This window comes from Neodiprion lecontei, chromosome 7, assembly GCF_021901455.1.
Source record: "Neodiprion lecontei isolate iyNeoLeco1 chromosome 7, iyNeoLeco1.1, whole genome shotgun sequence".
Lineage (NCBI taxonomy): Eukaryota > Metazoa > Arthropoda > Insecta > Hymenoptera > Diprionidae > Neodiprion > Neodiprion lecontei.
Genome location: NC_060266.1, coordinates 7740670 through 7755284, shown reverse-complemented (window position 1 = coordinate 7755284; position 14615 = coordinate 7740670). Strand labels below are relative to the sequence as shown.

The following is a 14615-nucleotide window of genomic DNA, read 5'->3' as shown; positions in this document are numbered from 1 at the left end:
CGACTTGTTTTCACCATTGTTGATCAACTCTATTATCGTCGGGTTCTAACTTAATGTTAGAATATTCGAATAGACAAATATGTTTTTTCAGTCCATTCAAGAAGCTTCAGATTGACATTATATGAGATTTTCATTTGTAATGAGAAACTGGTGTCAAATATTCAGCTGGTTCACTGGTGTCGGCGTTAGGAGTTTTTCGTAAAATTTGATCTCCCATTAAGGGGGTGCCGTGGTCGTACTTATCTCCGAATATCGAAGTCTACGTTTTTCAGACGCGAAAAGGGGCTTGACAGCCCCATTCAATAGAGAATTCTGAACAACATATTTTCATTTGAGGCAGAAATAAAGAAATGGCATAAATTCTACTAATTTACTATTGCGATTCATTAAAATCCCGACAAATCTTGCTTAAAACATAAAAAATTTTGAAGGCTAGACTCGTAGGGGGTCGGCGTTTGCTTCTATTACAATTCGAACTTCGAAAAGTAAAAACAAATGAACAAAAATAGAAGCAATAGTCAGGTTTTTGTGGACTGCTACTGAAACAATTTTATACACAATCCAAGAATTTTAAGAATTTGTTCGGATTTTTCCTATCAATTGTTTTTGTTCGAGAAAAATACTAACTATCCAGTGTTACATATGAAAATATTTCTCCAGAAAAAAACTTGAAGAACAAGACGACAACGCTGGCTCACTCTAGGTTTAAGCTGAACCATTTTGATTTCTAGAATTTTTGCAGATTTCTAAGCTACGGCCAAAGACATGTTGGTTTTAAAAAACCGTAAGTAAAACAAACTTTCTAAAAAAAGAAATCTGAAAAAATTCGGGATACTGTTTTAAAGTTCGGACAAGTGCATACAAATTTTTCAGCAAAATTAGAAACCGTGATCGAATTGACGCGGAATGCCCCGTGGGGCATATACCTATAATGCATATCATATAAAACTCAACTTCTCTCTGCTTGTTCATATGTTCGCTTATAACACCAGAACTGTTGAATCGATTTGGATGTTTTTTTATCTATGGATCTATGCTACGTCTAGCTAGGTTTTGGGCTGAATTTTGTTACAGCCAGATCAATAATTCTTGAGATGCAATGATATACATATGTGAGTCAATTTGGAACGGGATCACGAATTTATGCGAACGCTGACTAAACTTTCACTGATACCTAGAGGAAAGTTACGTTCACGAGCTTTCAAGGTCTCGGCGAGCTCTACAAGTAAAGCTGCGAGAGCGTTTGGCTATGTCTGATAGTTTTGCGAGAAAAAGCATTTCTGATAGTCTTTTATGTTTGAGCAATATATCCACGATAGTAGACTCCATATCCCAGTGTTTGGCCGAGTTGCCACCTTCTTCGTAATTTATTCTCGTCCTTGTCGCCGTCCTCCAACTGGCATTGGTTGTGGGTAACGTCACTCAGGTGCAGTTTTCTTAAAAACTTGAGAAATTATTTAATATCGTGGTACTTAAGCATCCTCACAGAAATTACAGAAAGATTGCGAATGTCTAACCTAATTCTCGTTATAGTTGACGACCGTTGGACATTTGAACCGAACATAAACTGTTCTTGATCATTTTTCACGGTTTTGTTCTAAGTATTATGATGAAAGTATTCACTTCGCAATTCTGTAAAAGAACATCCGATCTCTCTTCCAGTCTTTGTTCTGTAATCTAACTTTTTTCCTATTATACAGAATCATGCATTGGGTTTTGTAAATAATTCGATAGCTCTGAGAAACCCCCCGCCCTCCAAGGACGGGAACGTCAATGGAACGTGATAATTTTTAATGATTTTTGATAATTGTTCGTTGACCTTCGATACCTAAAAAGTTGAACCAATACATCTTATTTTCTACTTAATGCCCATATGTCATTACTATGGTGGATTGTATCGTGAGTTTGCATGAACGGTGGGAAAGGAGCTTTCATTGTGGCATTCCTTTTATTTTAAAATCGCAACCGTTGCGCGTTACACTGTTCAAAGCGTGCGACTCATTATCAGGCAATTATGGTACAAGGTTACTGGTATCTTAAGTGGATGTGTATCAATACAAAATACCTAGTGGAAAATACTTGGAGATAGAATCTATGAAATTATGACCTAATTAGACGTAATGTGCCTGATTCATGAATACTAATTTTAAGGTATTTAAAAATAGCCCTACGTCAGTAATCATTTTTTCTGGGTTGAAATTATAAATTTTGAATTGCCTATAATTCTGTGTTTAATATAATGAATATTTCTACATAATATTTACAGATATTGAGTATTGAAACAGCATATTTTTACGGGAATAGAATGAAATGTTTACTCAAATTGCGCTGGCGTGTACATGATGCCTTGGACTTGACTCGATTTCTTGAAGATCGATTTTCTCTTACGTTATTTCTACGCGCCTGTATAGTAAGACATATGTAGTGATGTGTAATGGATTAATTGTAAAAGACAGGTGGGGTTACGTATTAAGGATAGCCGTGGACTTAAGGGTTAGTCTGTAAGATTGACAACATTCTACATGATCCAGCCAACAACGGTTGTCCTAACAGAAGGATCACGCTCTGTGGAGCTGATTGTGCGATCAAGAGTGTGGTTGGAGGATACATCATTTCCTTCATAGGAATGATTGAAGGCATAGAGCCGTAGTTGTGCAGTGAGCCGTAGTTGTGCAGTAGAAACACGACAATTCTCATATGGTTGAATCTTTAATTTACCGATTATTAGTGTCATAGTTCATTTTAGTGGATCTCTAGTAATTATAATTAAAAATACACGATGTCGTGATCAGTGGGCGAATATTGGTGTAGATCAAGGATGTGCGTCCGGTGTTCTCTTCATTAGCACGTAACCCTGACCATGAATTTTGAGCACTCGTTCACTGGTACAATATATGCCAAGACCGAATATATCCAAGCACTAAGATACGATAAATCGCCAACGTCATTCTTGAGTAATCTGTCAAATAAATCAGGTAAGAGGGGATATAAGGATGGCTTCGAAATGATTACGGAATTTGCTTCTAGTTCATCAGAGAGAAGCGTCAGTTATGTACCGCCCAACTGTTCTTGTCAAGCAAGGTTGGCTCCGGGGTGCTGAGGTCAAGAGCAAGGTTGGAGAGGCCTTTATTTCTTTCAAGGGCGTTCCTTTCGCCGAGCCACCAGTCGGCGAATTAAGATTCAAGGTAAGTGTTTAACTGGACTGGACTGACAACTCCGAATAGATAGTTAGGAAGCTTTGTCTAATTATTTCAACAAATGATGTAGATGTAGCTTCTGTGAATTTCCAACGAAATTTTTGCTGACTTAGGCTACATTTTTATACACCAGATTACGTCCTGAAACTGTCCAACTATTGCTACTATATATATGCTACTAATTGAAATTTGACTTCTCTGTACGGGCTTTGGACACATCACATTTCGCATGCAATTTTCATTTTAATACTGAAAACCTAGATACCAAATACATTACGCACTCAGTTGGTACATATTAAAAAGTTCAAAATCATATCAGTTATATTTTTTTTCACTGACCTCTTCGACTTAACATATATGGCGATGATGTTTATAATTGGAATCCATTGCACAATACGTTAATGAATGTCAAAGGTTACAGAAAGAAAGTGGTGATTCTGATTTATCAAAGAATTCCGAGCGTTTCCATGTTTCGATTCATTCGTATGTTGCCAAAACATCGGACATATTTTAAATTGAATGCAAAGGGTAATCCTCTTACATCACCAGTAGTTGATTACACCCCCACACTTCTTTTACCGTTGGAAGTCTTACCTATCACGGATTCTTATCGGTGTGATAAGATTCAGAGTACAATTTGCCAGTTCGAAGTAAGGGAAATACGCGTACCTACACAAGCATAATTATTAAGCTTATGTCATTGCACACGTGCGTATCTTACGGTCTGTTTCTATTTTTTGTTGTGGTACGTTATCAGAGTAGAGATTTTCCGTTTGGTAAATGCCGAACTTGACAGCATCGATTTAATTGCAAATAACAGTCTATCGAACGACTTGCCACTAATGCTCAAACTTTGATTGAAAAAACTCAATAGGACCCGCAACCGAAGCAGGCATGGACTGGCGTGCGCGAAGCCTTAGATGAAGGCCCTCAGTGTCCACAACTTGAAATATATTCTGAAAAAATTGAGGGGGATGAGGACTGTCTTTACCTCGATGTGGCCACAACGTCCTTGAAAGGATCACGACCAGTAATGGTTTGGATTCATGGCGGAGGTTTCATGTGGGGTGACGCCGGGTCTAAGCTTTACGGCCCAGACTATTTAGTGAAGCACAATGTGGTTGTCGTGAAAATTCATTACCGACTTGGCATATTTGGTGAGCCAATTTTTGCAATCACTATTTCCCAGCAAAGTGAATTTTATTTGTCAATTTCCGACGTCTACAGGCTTTCTCCAGCTCGAAGATGAGGAGGCAGCCGGAAATATGGGACTAAAAGATCAGGCCGCTGCCCTGAAATGGGTGAAGGAAAATATCGCCCAATTTGGTGGAGATCCGAACAACGTGACAATCTTTGGAGAAAGTGCTGGTGGTGCTTCCGTTCATTACCATCTTCTGTCACCGTTTAGTAAGGGTGCGAGCATATTTTTGTCTTCGCTGAAAAATTGAAGAATAAGTGTAATATGATTCTTGACAAGACAGTACGTGGATAGTGCTTTCTTCTGTTTTCGGTGGTTGTGTTCAAAGTGAAAAGCTATGACAATTATTTGACGACTGATGATTCTTATATTTTTAGGCCTTTTTCATAAGGCAATCGTACAAAGTGGCGTGGCAATTAATCCATGGTCATGTACCACCAGTCCTGTCAATTTGGCACGTCGCCTCGTCGCCCACCTCGGGAAGGAAACCACTGACTCGAAGGAAATCGTTAAATATCTTCGTACTATCGCAGCTCATGAACTTGCCGGCGCTCTGCAGAAACTTGCCAGCCTTCCGGTTCGTGCACACTCATTGACTATTCTGGGTAATTATACGCGGGTAGTACGTATGATTTAACGGATAGAATGAATATACGGGATTGATCATTCTGTGTGAAAGCAGCTTTAATTCTTTATGAATTCGAAATACTGCAATTGGATACAAAAGACTTGAACTAGCTTCAACAGGATTAACATGATTTTAGAGGACCTAATTGTTACGAAAACCTTTTAAGTAAATTCAAATAACTTTACTTCATTAGACTCCAAGTGACTTGGATCAATTTCAAGTGAATCCAAATGGTTGCTTACCAATTCCACACCTGTGCAGAGTTTGCTTCAATTGTATTATCGTTAAAAATCAGTAGAACTGGTTGTGGATGATAGAAGAACTCTTCCCAAGAAGCTTCGGACATTTTTCAGGATAAAACCGGATCACTTATTCCATTTGGACCCAGCATTGACAACAAAAGCGCTGATCCCTTTATTCCACGTCATCCTTGTGAACTGATTTACGAAGCGCAAGATGTGCCTGTCATGTTTGGATACAACAGCGTTGAGGGAGTTATCCTCATCCAGAGTAAGCAAATTAAGCGCAATAAAGACCGTGAATTGAATTACTACGACACTTGAGGGATACGATGGTTTCAAATTCAATGAAACAAAAATTTACCTTTCAAATTCATCGTACGGTTATTCCCAGCATTCGCAAGTCGGGGAGATTTGAGGATGGAGCAAATATTCGAGGACCTAGTATCCCGTATTTTATATGAATTTCCTACATCAAAGATGTCACATGCCAGAGCAGAGATCAAGGATTATTACTTTGGGGGTAAGGAGATATCCAAGGATAACATTGATAGTTACGTTCAATTTCTGGGTGACATTTGCTTCGTCCTCGGTATCCATGAAGCAGCGATAATTCAAGCCAAGGCAAAGTCTCCAACATATTTTTATCGTTTCTCTCACGACTCACCGGAGAAACTGAGCAAGCATTTGCTGCGTTTAGAAATCGATATTAAAGGTAAGTTAATTCTTTTTTTACAATAGTCATTGACTTTCTCAACTATATTCATTTAGATGTAGATATAGACACGCACGTCGTTACATGCATACTTGAGCAATGTTTCTTCAGGTGCTGGACACATGGACGAGTTGGCGTACATCTTCTGCCCCGAAGCGTTCCGTGACGTTCCTTTTATCAAACCAGGTTCAGTTGAACAAATCATCTCCGAAAGATTCCTCAGGTTGTGGACAGATTTTGCAAAGACTGGGTAAATACGGAATCCATTTATAAGTGTCACCAGTAGTTAGTAAAGTAGTTCTTCATTCACTATCCATCTGTGATTCTCTAACTGCTTATTGATACAGAAATCCGACGCCACAAATTGACGAATTAATCACAGAAAACTGGAAACCAATATCAACAACCACCAAGAATTACTTGAACATCGACGCAGAGCTCACGCCTGGAGTTGATCCTGATGAAAAACTGTGGCAGTTTTGGAAACGTATCCGTACAACTGACACTACCAGAAAACTGCAGTGATCTACGGAGTTGGAATGAAATCCGCTGATGAACAAGAGTAAATGCGAGATTGCTAAACCCTCAGGTTTCACATAGCATCTGTATTCCCTTGTCCTGTAATCTGTATAAATAATTGTAAGATATAGAATTAACGACATGTTTAATTATTCGCATAATACAATTACTCACAGTCGGTTCTCATGTCACGGTGATATAAAAGAAGTTTGTTCAACAATCTTATTGAATCTGATTGAACATCAAATTGAATGCAGAAAATTTTAACATATTGCCATCCACCGACATCAAATTCGATATATACTGGTTCCATACGGCTGGAGCTGGTTGTTACTTCTATTACATACGAGGTGTGGCTATTAAATAACCGGACTGAAGTCATAACACTTTTTATTCATCACCAATTACAGCAGAGGTTTTTTCGCCTTCAATGTACTCCCATTGGCGATCCCTACACCGCTCCATACGACGTTTTCATTGTTGAAAGCAGTGCTGGAAGTCCTCTTCTGTCAGCCGCTTAAGAACTTCCGTCGCTTTTACTTTAACCGCTTCCACACTTCCAAATCTTGTCCCCTTCAGCGCCGACTTGACCTTGGGAAATAGAAAAAAGTCACAGGGGGCAAGGTCGGGCAAGTACGGTTCCACATTGAGATTTTGACGGCCCTACGTGAGCGTGTAAGAAGACGACCCGATTTGCGGAAGACTAAGTCGTGGATCCTTCACCAAGACAATGCACCAGCCCATTCTGCCTTGTCTGTGAAAGCGTTCCTCGCAAAATACGGCATCACCGTGTTGGAACATCCACCGTACTCGCCCGACTTTGCCTCCTGTGACTTTTTTCTATTTCCTAAGGTCAAGTCGGCGCTAAAGGGGACAAGATTTGGAATTGTGGAAAACGTTGAAGCAAAAGCGACGGAGGTTCTTAACCGGCTGACAGAAGAGGACTTCCAGTACTGCTTTCAACAATGAAAACGTCGTATGGCGCGGTGTAGGGATCGCCAAGGGGAGTACATTGAAGGCGAAAAAACCTCTGCTGTAATTGGTGATGAATAAAAAGTGTTATGACTTCAGACCGGTTATTGAATAACCACACCTCGTACCTTTATTGAGTAATCGTTTCTATTCTACCTGCAGTAAGTCTCTTGCGTTCTCGACTGGCTGCTGATATAAAGGCTGAGAAGAAGTACCAACTGTTAAATCAAATAATACGCACTATTGTAACATCGGTGGTAGTGATAATATAAGACGTTTGTCTGTAATTTGAAGAAGCAGTCATTGCGGGAGCCAAACAGATAGCGAAATCGGTGAAAACACCGACGTTGAAGCGTATCATTGATGATTCCATAGTTGGACCTGTGGCCGCAAGAGCTCTTACAAGAGTTTTGGGAGGACACGAACTCACAATCAGTCCAACTCCATCGCTCCGACACTCATTCGCACTTTGAATGTTCGTTAGATTACCAAGTTATAAATACTTTGACATATAATTACCTCTGGTTCTGGGGAATTTCAACGATTGGTAACCCTGGTCACTCCTCTCATCGATAATGTAGGAGGAAAACAACAATCACCGCATGGTGAGCTCAGGTAAGGTTAAGTTAGGTTAGGTAGATCACTGCGTGGTTAGGTATATGGCTAGCTTGCCGTTGCCGTAAAGATAGAGACAGCTCGGTGGGGAAGTGTTGTCTCTCTCACACTGATAAAGTCTTTAAAAAAGCTTATGCATCCCTTTCGCACGCGTATGACTTCTGTTTGTACTATGATATACCGTCATATACACTCGCATTAGCATAATTAATCACACTTTTATAGTACTCGTATTTTAATTGTACAAGAATTTAATTTCAGTAATATTTAAGAATTGATAGTTTTAAGATGATAGTTTTTCAATGTATCCAAAAACCCATTAACGCAAGAAACCTGCAACATGTTTGCTACGAATCAATTTATTATAAATAGCTTGATAATTTGAAAATCTTGATAACACAGAAACCCAATAACGTGGTCATGCGGCTTATTTCTCGCTCCACCGCCGATGCAGCCGCCATCCTTACTACTCTTTGATCAAACAGAAATAGCATTTTTTTGGAAGAGGAAAGAAGTATTTGTATGTAAATATCATAGACTGCGTATAGCGAGGTTATGGCGCATGATTGTCAATCACGCAAGGAAAACAGAAAACATCCATGCGGTCGCATTTTATTATTCCTGAAAAAAACATAGGATTAAGAGACGCAGCAGTGTCTTGACGCCAAGTTATTAAAACATTATAATGATTCTAAAAATCTTATAACTCGTTATAACTTTCAACTCATAACATAGCGTCACTTCACTAAAAGTTTAATTGTTTACGTCGTTAAGCGGGAGTCTTTCACTCGCACTCTCTGTGAGACAGAAAAGACACGGCTTATACTGCGTACAGCACATGCGCGAGCATGTAGCTATTCCGTTCTGCGGCTTGGCTTTTTTCACACACACACACACACACACCCAAAAATAGTACAGCGCAGCAACGTGTTGCTTAGTGCATGCCGTTTTGTCGGAGGAAGAAAGTTTGTCATGGCTGGTCCGGTTGTCAACGTGAAACAAGGATTGCTCCGCGGTGCCGAGGTCGAGAATGAATTCGGAGGGTCCTTTATATCTTTCAAAGGAGTTCCTTACGCCGCACCTCCGGTCGGAGATCTCAGATTCAAGGTGAATATTCGTAGCTGATAGTCGAGAGGCGATGTTCACGCACCGCAATTTTATTCCTGTCTTTGAAAGTGTGTGTAGCCGGCATTTGACACCGGTTGTGAGCGTGGTCACAGATGAATGAATTGTTGCGGTTACTTACTACTACTTATTTCTGTTAACATACATCGTGTGTCTAATAATATAAGGTTGTATGCGTCGTTATACAACCTTATACCACGTATAATGGTAGAAGAGCAGAAACAAAATTTTTTCTTCGTAAGAATAAAAATGTTGATTAACGCTTGAACGACGTAAGTGCCTACTAGTGATTACGCCCTTTCACTATTAACCGTACAATAAAAACATCATTCCATCCAATGGTATACTATAAGAGCGCATCCGCATTTTTTTTCTCTCAAAACTCTCAAAAACCTTCGGAACGCAGATTTTTAAAACACTCGCAAGAACTAAAAAGAAAAAAAACGCCGCTTATAACTTTATACAGTTTCTTATAACTATATAACTGTTCGATATTATTTTTTGAGAAGATAAATTTTTTTAAAAATGTTTCCTGAAATAGATAAATCTTTACGTTTCGATGATTTTTGCGTCGTTCGAAATATATTTTGAAGCTGATAGGGCATATCCACCAAACATAGGGCCTCTTACCTTTATTTATTTTTTCGAATAATTTTAGTGTAGACATGCGCTTCGTAGCACATAAGGCGAAAAAAAATTATATGCGGTTTTACCACCAAATTCAGTTTTTTGGCGCACATATCCTTATAGCATAAGACACGCGATATATTTCGAACTGTTCCTTGTTACTTCATTCAAACAATAACGCTGATTGCTGACTCCGATGATTAGCCATTTGAATGCACCTTAGGAAAAAGTTTTCGCAGTTCAGAAGAGATTTCAAATATATTTCGACCACTGATTTGTGCAGAAGTTCGTTTACGAAAAAAAAAAAAAAAAAAAAATGCGCGACTTCTTAGGAACCTCAGCCTCTGCAGCCATGGACAGGGATACGACATGCTTTGGCAGAAGGAAACCAATGCCCACAGCGCGACGAGTGTTCTCGTCAAATTGAGGGAGATGACGATTGTCTTTACTTGAACGTCGCAACTCCCTCATTAGAGGGTTCACGACCGGTGATGGTCTGGATTCATGGTGGAGGTTTCATATGGGGTGACGGTGGTTCAAATCTTTACGGTCCGAACCGTTTGGTGAAGATGAATGTCGTCGTCGTGAGCATGAACTACAGACTTGGTGTTTTTGGTGGGTGCACGCTTCTTGCTATTCGATTAAGCCACATGGCATTTTTGTATTCATTCAATTTTCCAGGTTTTCTGCATCTCGACCACGAGGTGGCGCCTGGAAACCTTGGAATGAAGGATCAAGTCGCAGGGCTCAAATGGGTGCGAGAAAACATCGGGAAATTTGGCGGGGATCCAAAGAATATTACAATCTTTGGACACAGTGCTGGAGGCTCATCTGTTCATTATCACCTGCTCTCACCCCTCTCCAAAGGTCAGATTCAAGAAATTTCATTCTGATCTCTTGACTATCTGTATCGATCTAATTCTCATCTGTGCAGGTCTTTTTGAAAAGGCGATTGCACATAGTGGCGTGGCTTTCAATCCCTGGGCCAGTGTTTCCAAGACTGTCGAGTTAGCGCACCGACTTGTTAAACACCTTGGGAAGGACACCAAGGATCCGCATAAGATTATCGAATTTCTTCGCACTATTCCAGCCCTCGAACTTGCTAAAGCTCAGGAGGATATCCGAACTCCGGAAGTTGGTATAAGTTCGTGATGTCATAGTCGGTACTTACCGACCGAGTAAAGTGTCACTTATCTTGACTATTATCAAAACCTACGCATCACGGATGTAAAAATGTTGCTGTTAGCGCGATTTTACATAAGATACTGACGAATGCAATATTAAAAAAAAAAAAAAAGAAAAAAAAAAGTTCGTTTACTCAACAATAATGCCGAAAATGTATTCCTGTAATTGACATACCACCTTTTGCATGAATACATTTTGTGGTGTCATTCTTGCATGAAACAAAAGTTTTTGCATATTATTGTTCGGCATTACCTGATGTATGAATGCGCTAACTGCAGTAGTTACACCTATAATAGTTCAAATAAATAATTTTCTGTTGCATTTTTCCAAATCTGGCTATTTAATCTTATAAAGTTAAATTACACTTATTTTAATAAACATTTTCAGATTAGACAATTACTCTATAGGCCATTTAAAACCATTAGTTTACAAGTGTAACAACACTAATTCAATGTTATTTTTCTTTTCGTCGGATCTTAGGAAATATCATTAAGCATTGCCACCTTTGGAGTCTGCGTTGATGACAAAATTTCGGAACCATTTCTTCCACGTTCTGCACGCGAAATTCCGGCTGATGGTTGTTACGATGTGCCGCTCATGCTCGGCTACGTCAGTCACGAAGGGCTCGACTGTACCGTAGGTGGGCAAGTAAACAGCATCTGTATGAAGAATTTACAGTTATGGTTGACCATCCGATCGATGGTTATTCCCCACTGATGGCTGTACATACATGAAATTCTTCTGGAGTTCTGTTCAGCAACTGAGTTCTGAACAAATATTTATTTCTCCCAGGTCTAACGGATGAAGTGTACGCCAATGGTGACCAATATTTCGAGACTAGAGTATCTCACGGTCTCTGCAGATTGCATCTATCAAAGGTGCCGATCGCCATCAAAGAGATCAGAAAATTTTACTTCAAGGATAAACCATTTAACGCAGAGGTGATTGAGGACTACATCCAGTACACCGGGGACATTGAGTACCTTGTTGGCATTCACGATCTAGTTGAAAATCGAAGCGAAGCAAAATCTCCAACGTACTTGTATCGGTTCTTCCATAACCCGCCCCGAAAACTTTCCACAACACATTTCGTCGAGAAAGACATCGAAGGTACGTCATCACCGTTTACAAATTATTACATTATGTAAAATACATTTTTAGTAATGATCTCTTAATCAACCCAACAGTCAGGTAAAGACATAGCTAATTGAACATATCATCAAATGGTTGAGCAGATGCTGCGTAGTCGCACACTGTATCTGGTTATGGTTTTCAGTAGTCTATGTATTGTAAGTAGGATGAAAGTATGTGTTGGTATGGAGGGATGTGTAAAATGTGAATATTGTAATGTGTTGTATCGAGTATCATAGAGAGTCGCATCAGAACCATGATGTACAAGCACATGGGAATGAACGAGTCTGCTTAATCATACCGTGATATTTCCTGCCTATAGCAGAAATAGAACAGTTTAACTCGATTTATTTAAGTATAATGTGAGATTTAGTTACATTAAATTTAATTCAATACACAACGCATTGTAAGTTATAATTTAATCATTCGTCTGTCTATCCGCTTATTTTCGGGATCTAATATCACAATACACAACAAATACAAATGATTCCTAGTCTATTAAACGTTATTCCGCAGGTGTCGCGCATGGTGATGAGCTTCCATTTATCTTCTACCCGGCCCATTTTCGTCATATAAACTTCATTGAGCCGGGTTCAACGGAGGAGTTGATCTCGAAAAGATTTCTCAGAATGTGGACTGACTTTGCGAGGACTGGGTGGGTATAAAAGTTACGTGATTCTTACCCGCAAGTCGCTGTGCATTCATGATTTTACAATTGACAAATGTTATTCTTATTCCTTTTAAGAAATCCAACTCCCAAACTCGACGACCTAATCAACGCAAAATGGGAACCGGTTACAACTGCCGCAAAGAATTATATGGCTATTGGGGCGGAAATTATCCCAGGAGTAAATCCTGACCAGGACTCTATACAGTTCTGGAAACGTCTCCGTGAGACTTACAAATATTAGTAGTAACGTTTCAGTTGTACCGTTTCTTATACCATTTATATCAACTATGGGCAAAGCCGTGAATTAACACTATAATTCGTATTATTCTGAATTCACATTATTTTTCTATGAATAAGTCCTCAAGTATATAAAGATATTTTCAATACCGTGATATAAGGTGAGTGTCCCAGTTATTGACATTGTTCCAATTATCGACCTTTCATGATTGTATTTGATTGATCCTTAGTTCTAAGATTACCAAAAAATACATCTGTAGTGTCTAAATACCCTCTAAAAATTGGTTTTAGTCATCCACAAATTCATAATTTTTGCCGTCAATTTATAATTTTGGAAAATAAAAGATGCGAGTTTTTTCACATTAATTGTTTATAACAAACATATAAATAAATTATTACAATTTCGCATGAAATTTTAATGACTTAGGCACCCAAGAGTCTCAAAGGCGTTTATGTACGTATAAAAAATGTAAAAATATACTAAAAATATGAAAAAAAAACTGAGATTTAACAGGTATACGTCCCATTGCCTCTCAAAAGGTTAATGTCACTTTTGTATGCGGCTACAAAAATGCTCGTTACTCTGCACGTCAAATTTTTACTATATAATAATGTAAAAGTTCCGAAATCCAAGACTGAGTTAACGAGTTGTTTTGTGAAATGCAAATATTTTTCAAAGCGACATTCAACAAACACAGAGCTCTGGAGTTTCTGGTTATCGATAATTAGTGGGATGGTATTTGTGTTTTTCAAATCTGGTATTGTTCAGAAAAATATTTTAACTGTTGTGAATCGTTCGTATATGTAACTGAATCCTAAAAGAATACGGCTCATTTTTCAAACAACTTATCTCATATAACCTACAAGAAAAAAAAATTACTTTTGTATTTACTATCGCTCCGAAAAAATGAGAGACTGGCGCAGTTTTTTGTTTCTAGAGACTATAGTTTTCTGTTAAATTGACTACAAAAATGCTTCTAGTCACTAGATCAAGTTCAAGTTATCAGGGGAAAAAGATATTGTTAAAAAAATTGTAGTAACTTCAACAACAAAAGCGTGCCAGTCTCAAAAGTAGTAAATGCAGTAGTAATTTCTTATCGTGTCCAAAATAATGAGCTGCAGAAATCTTTAAAACGGCAAAATTTGTTGCATCAGACGTCTTTTCACTGTTTTTCATTCTGCAGGTATTGTTTCAGTTATTCTATTACATAATTCTTATGTTGTTTCCGTAAAAGTAAATTTCACATCAGTTTGAGTGTCGATCTATCGAATTATCGTCGCGTAAGCCTTGAGGTGAAATTAATTTTCCTTCTTCAATTTTCTCGGCCACGTCAGCTCGATGTTCCGATACCGACTCTGTTTACTGTCAATGTAAAGTAAAATTGAGGTAGTTTTTACACAGCTGAAACTTTCGAAATGCAAGATTCCGAAAATTCAAGTTACGACAGAGCAAAAATCCGAAAAGCAAAGTTGCAATGGAGCAAAATTTCGAAAAATAAAGTTTCAATAAAGTAAAATTCCGAAAATGAAATATAGTCACACAGTGTAGTTTACTCA

The 14615-nt window shown here is 38.6% G+C and overlaps 2 protein-coding genes and 1 long non-coding RNA gene across 5 annotated transcripts; 2 read left to right on the top strand and 1 right to left on the bottom strand.

The window, feature by feature from the left end:
• Positions 1 to 40: 40 nt before the first annotated feature.
• On the top strand, positions 41 to 6633 carry LOC107225477 (juvenile hormone esterase). Of its 2 annotated transcripts, none has more exons than XM_046745590.1 (9): positions 41 to 2024; positions 3028 to 3185; positions 4072 to 4354; positions 4425 to 4610; positions 4773 to 4972; positions 5377 to 5533; positions 5657 to 5977; positions 6089 to 6227; positions 6325 to 6633. In XM_046745590.1, the coding sequence occupies exons 1-9, from the start codon at positions 2015 to 2017 to the stop codon at positions 6500 to 6502; spliced, it is 1632 nt and encodes a 543-aa protein (XP_046601546.1). In that variant the 5' UTR covers positions 41 to 2014; the 3' UTR covers positions 6503 to 6633. The 2 variants fall into 2 exon arrangements, with proteins under 2 accessions (XP_046601546.1, XP_015521448.2); XM_015665962.2 differs by having other exon boundaries at positions 771 to 784.
• On the bottom strand, positions 4435 to 8123 carry LOC124295476. Of its 2 annotated transcripts, XR_006905416.1 has the most exons (7): positions 7988 to 8123; positions 6671 to 7686; positions 6398 to 6602; positions 6054 to 6223; positions 5627 to 5952; positions 5266 to 5485; positions 4435 to 4633 (listed from the first exon to the last, which is right to left on the bottom strand). It is a non-coding gene; the product is annotated as an uncharacterized LOC124295476 (long non-coding RNA). The 2 variants fall into 2 exon arrangements; XR_006905417.1 differs by having other exon boundaries at positions 6070 to 6602.
• Positions 8124 to 8920: 797 nt separating this feature from the next.
• LOC107225479 (juvenile hormone esterase) lies at positions 8921 to 13213 on the top strand. Its single transcript, XM_015665964.2, has 8 exons — positions 8921 to 9190; positions 10168 to 10450; positions 10517 to 10702; positions 10770 to 10969; positions 11501 to 11660; positions 11813 to 12130; positions 12668 to 12806; positions 12897 to 13213. Exons 1-8 carry the CDS (start codon positions 9056 to 9058, stop codon positions 13060 to 13062), a joined length of 1587 nt encoding a protein of 528 aa, XP_015521450.2. The 5' UTR covers positions 8921 to 9055; the 3' UTR covers positions 13063 to 13213.
• Positions 13214 to 14615: the final 1402 nt, after the last annotated feature.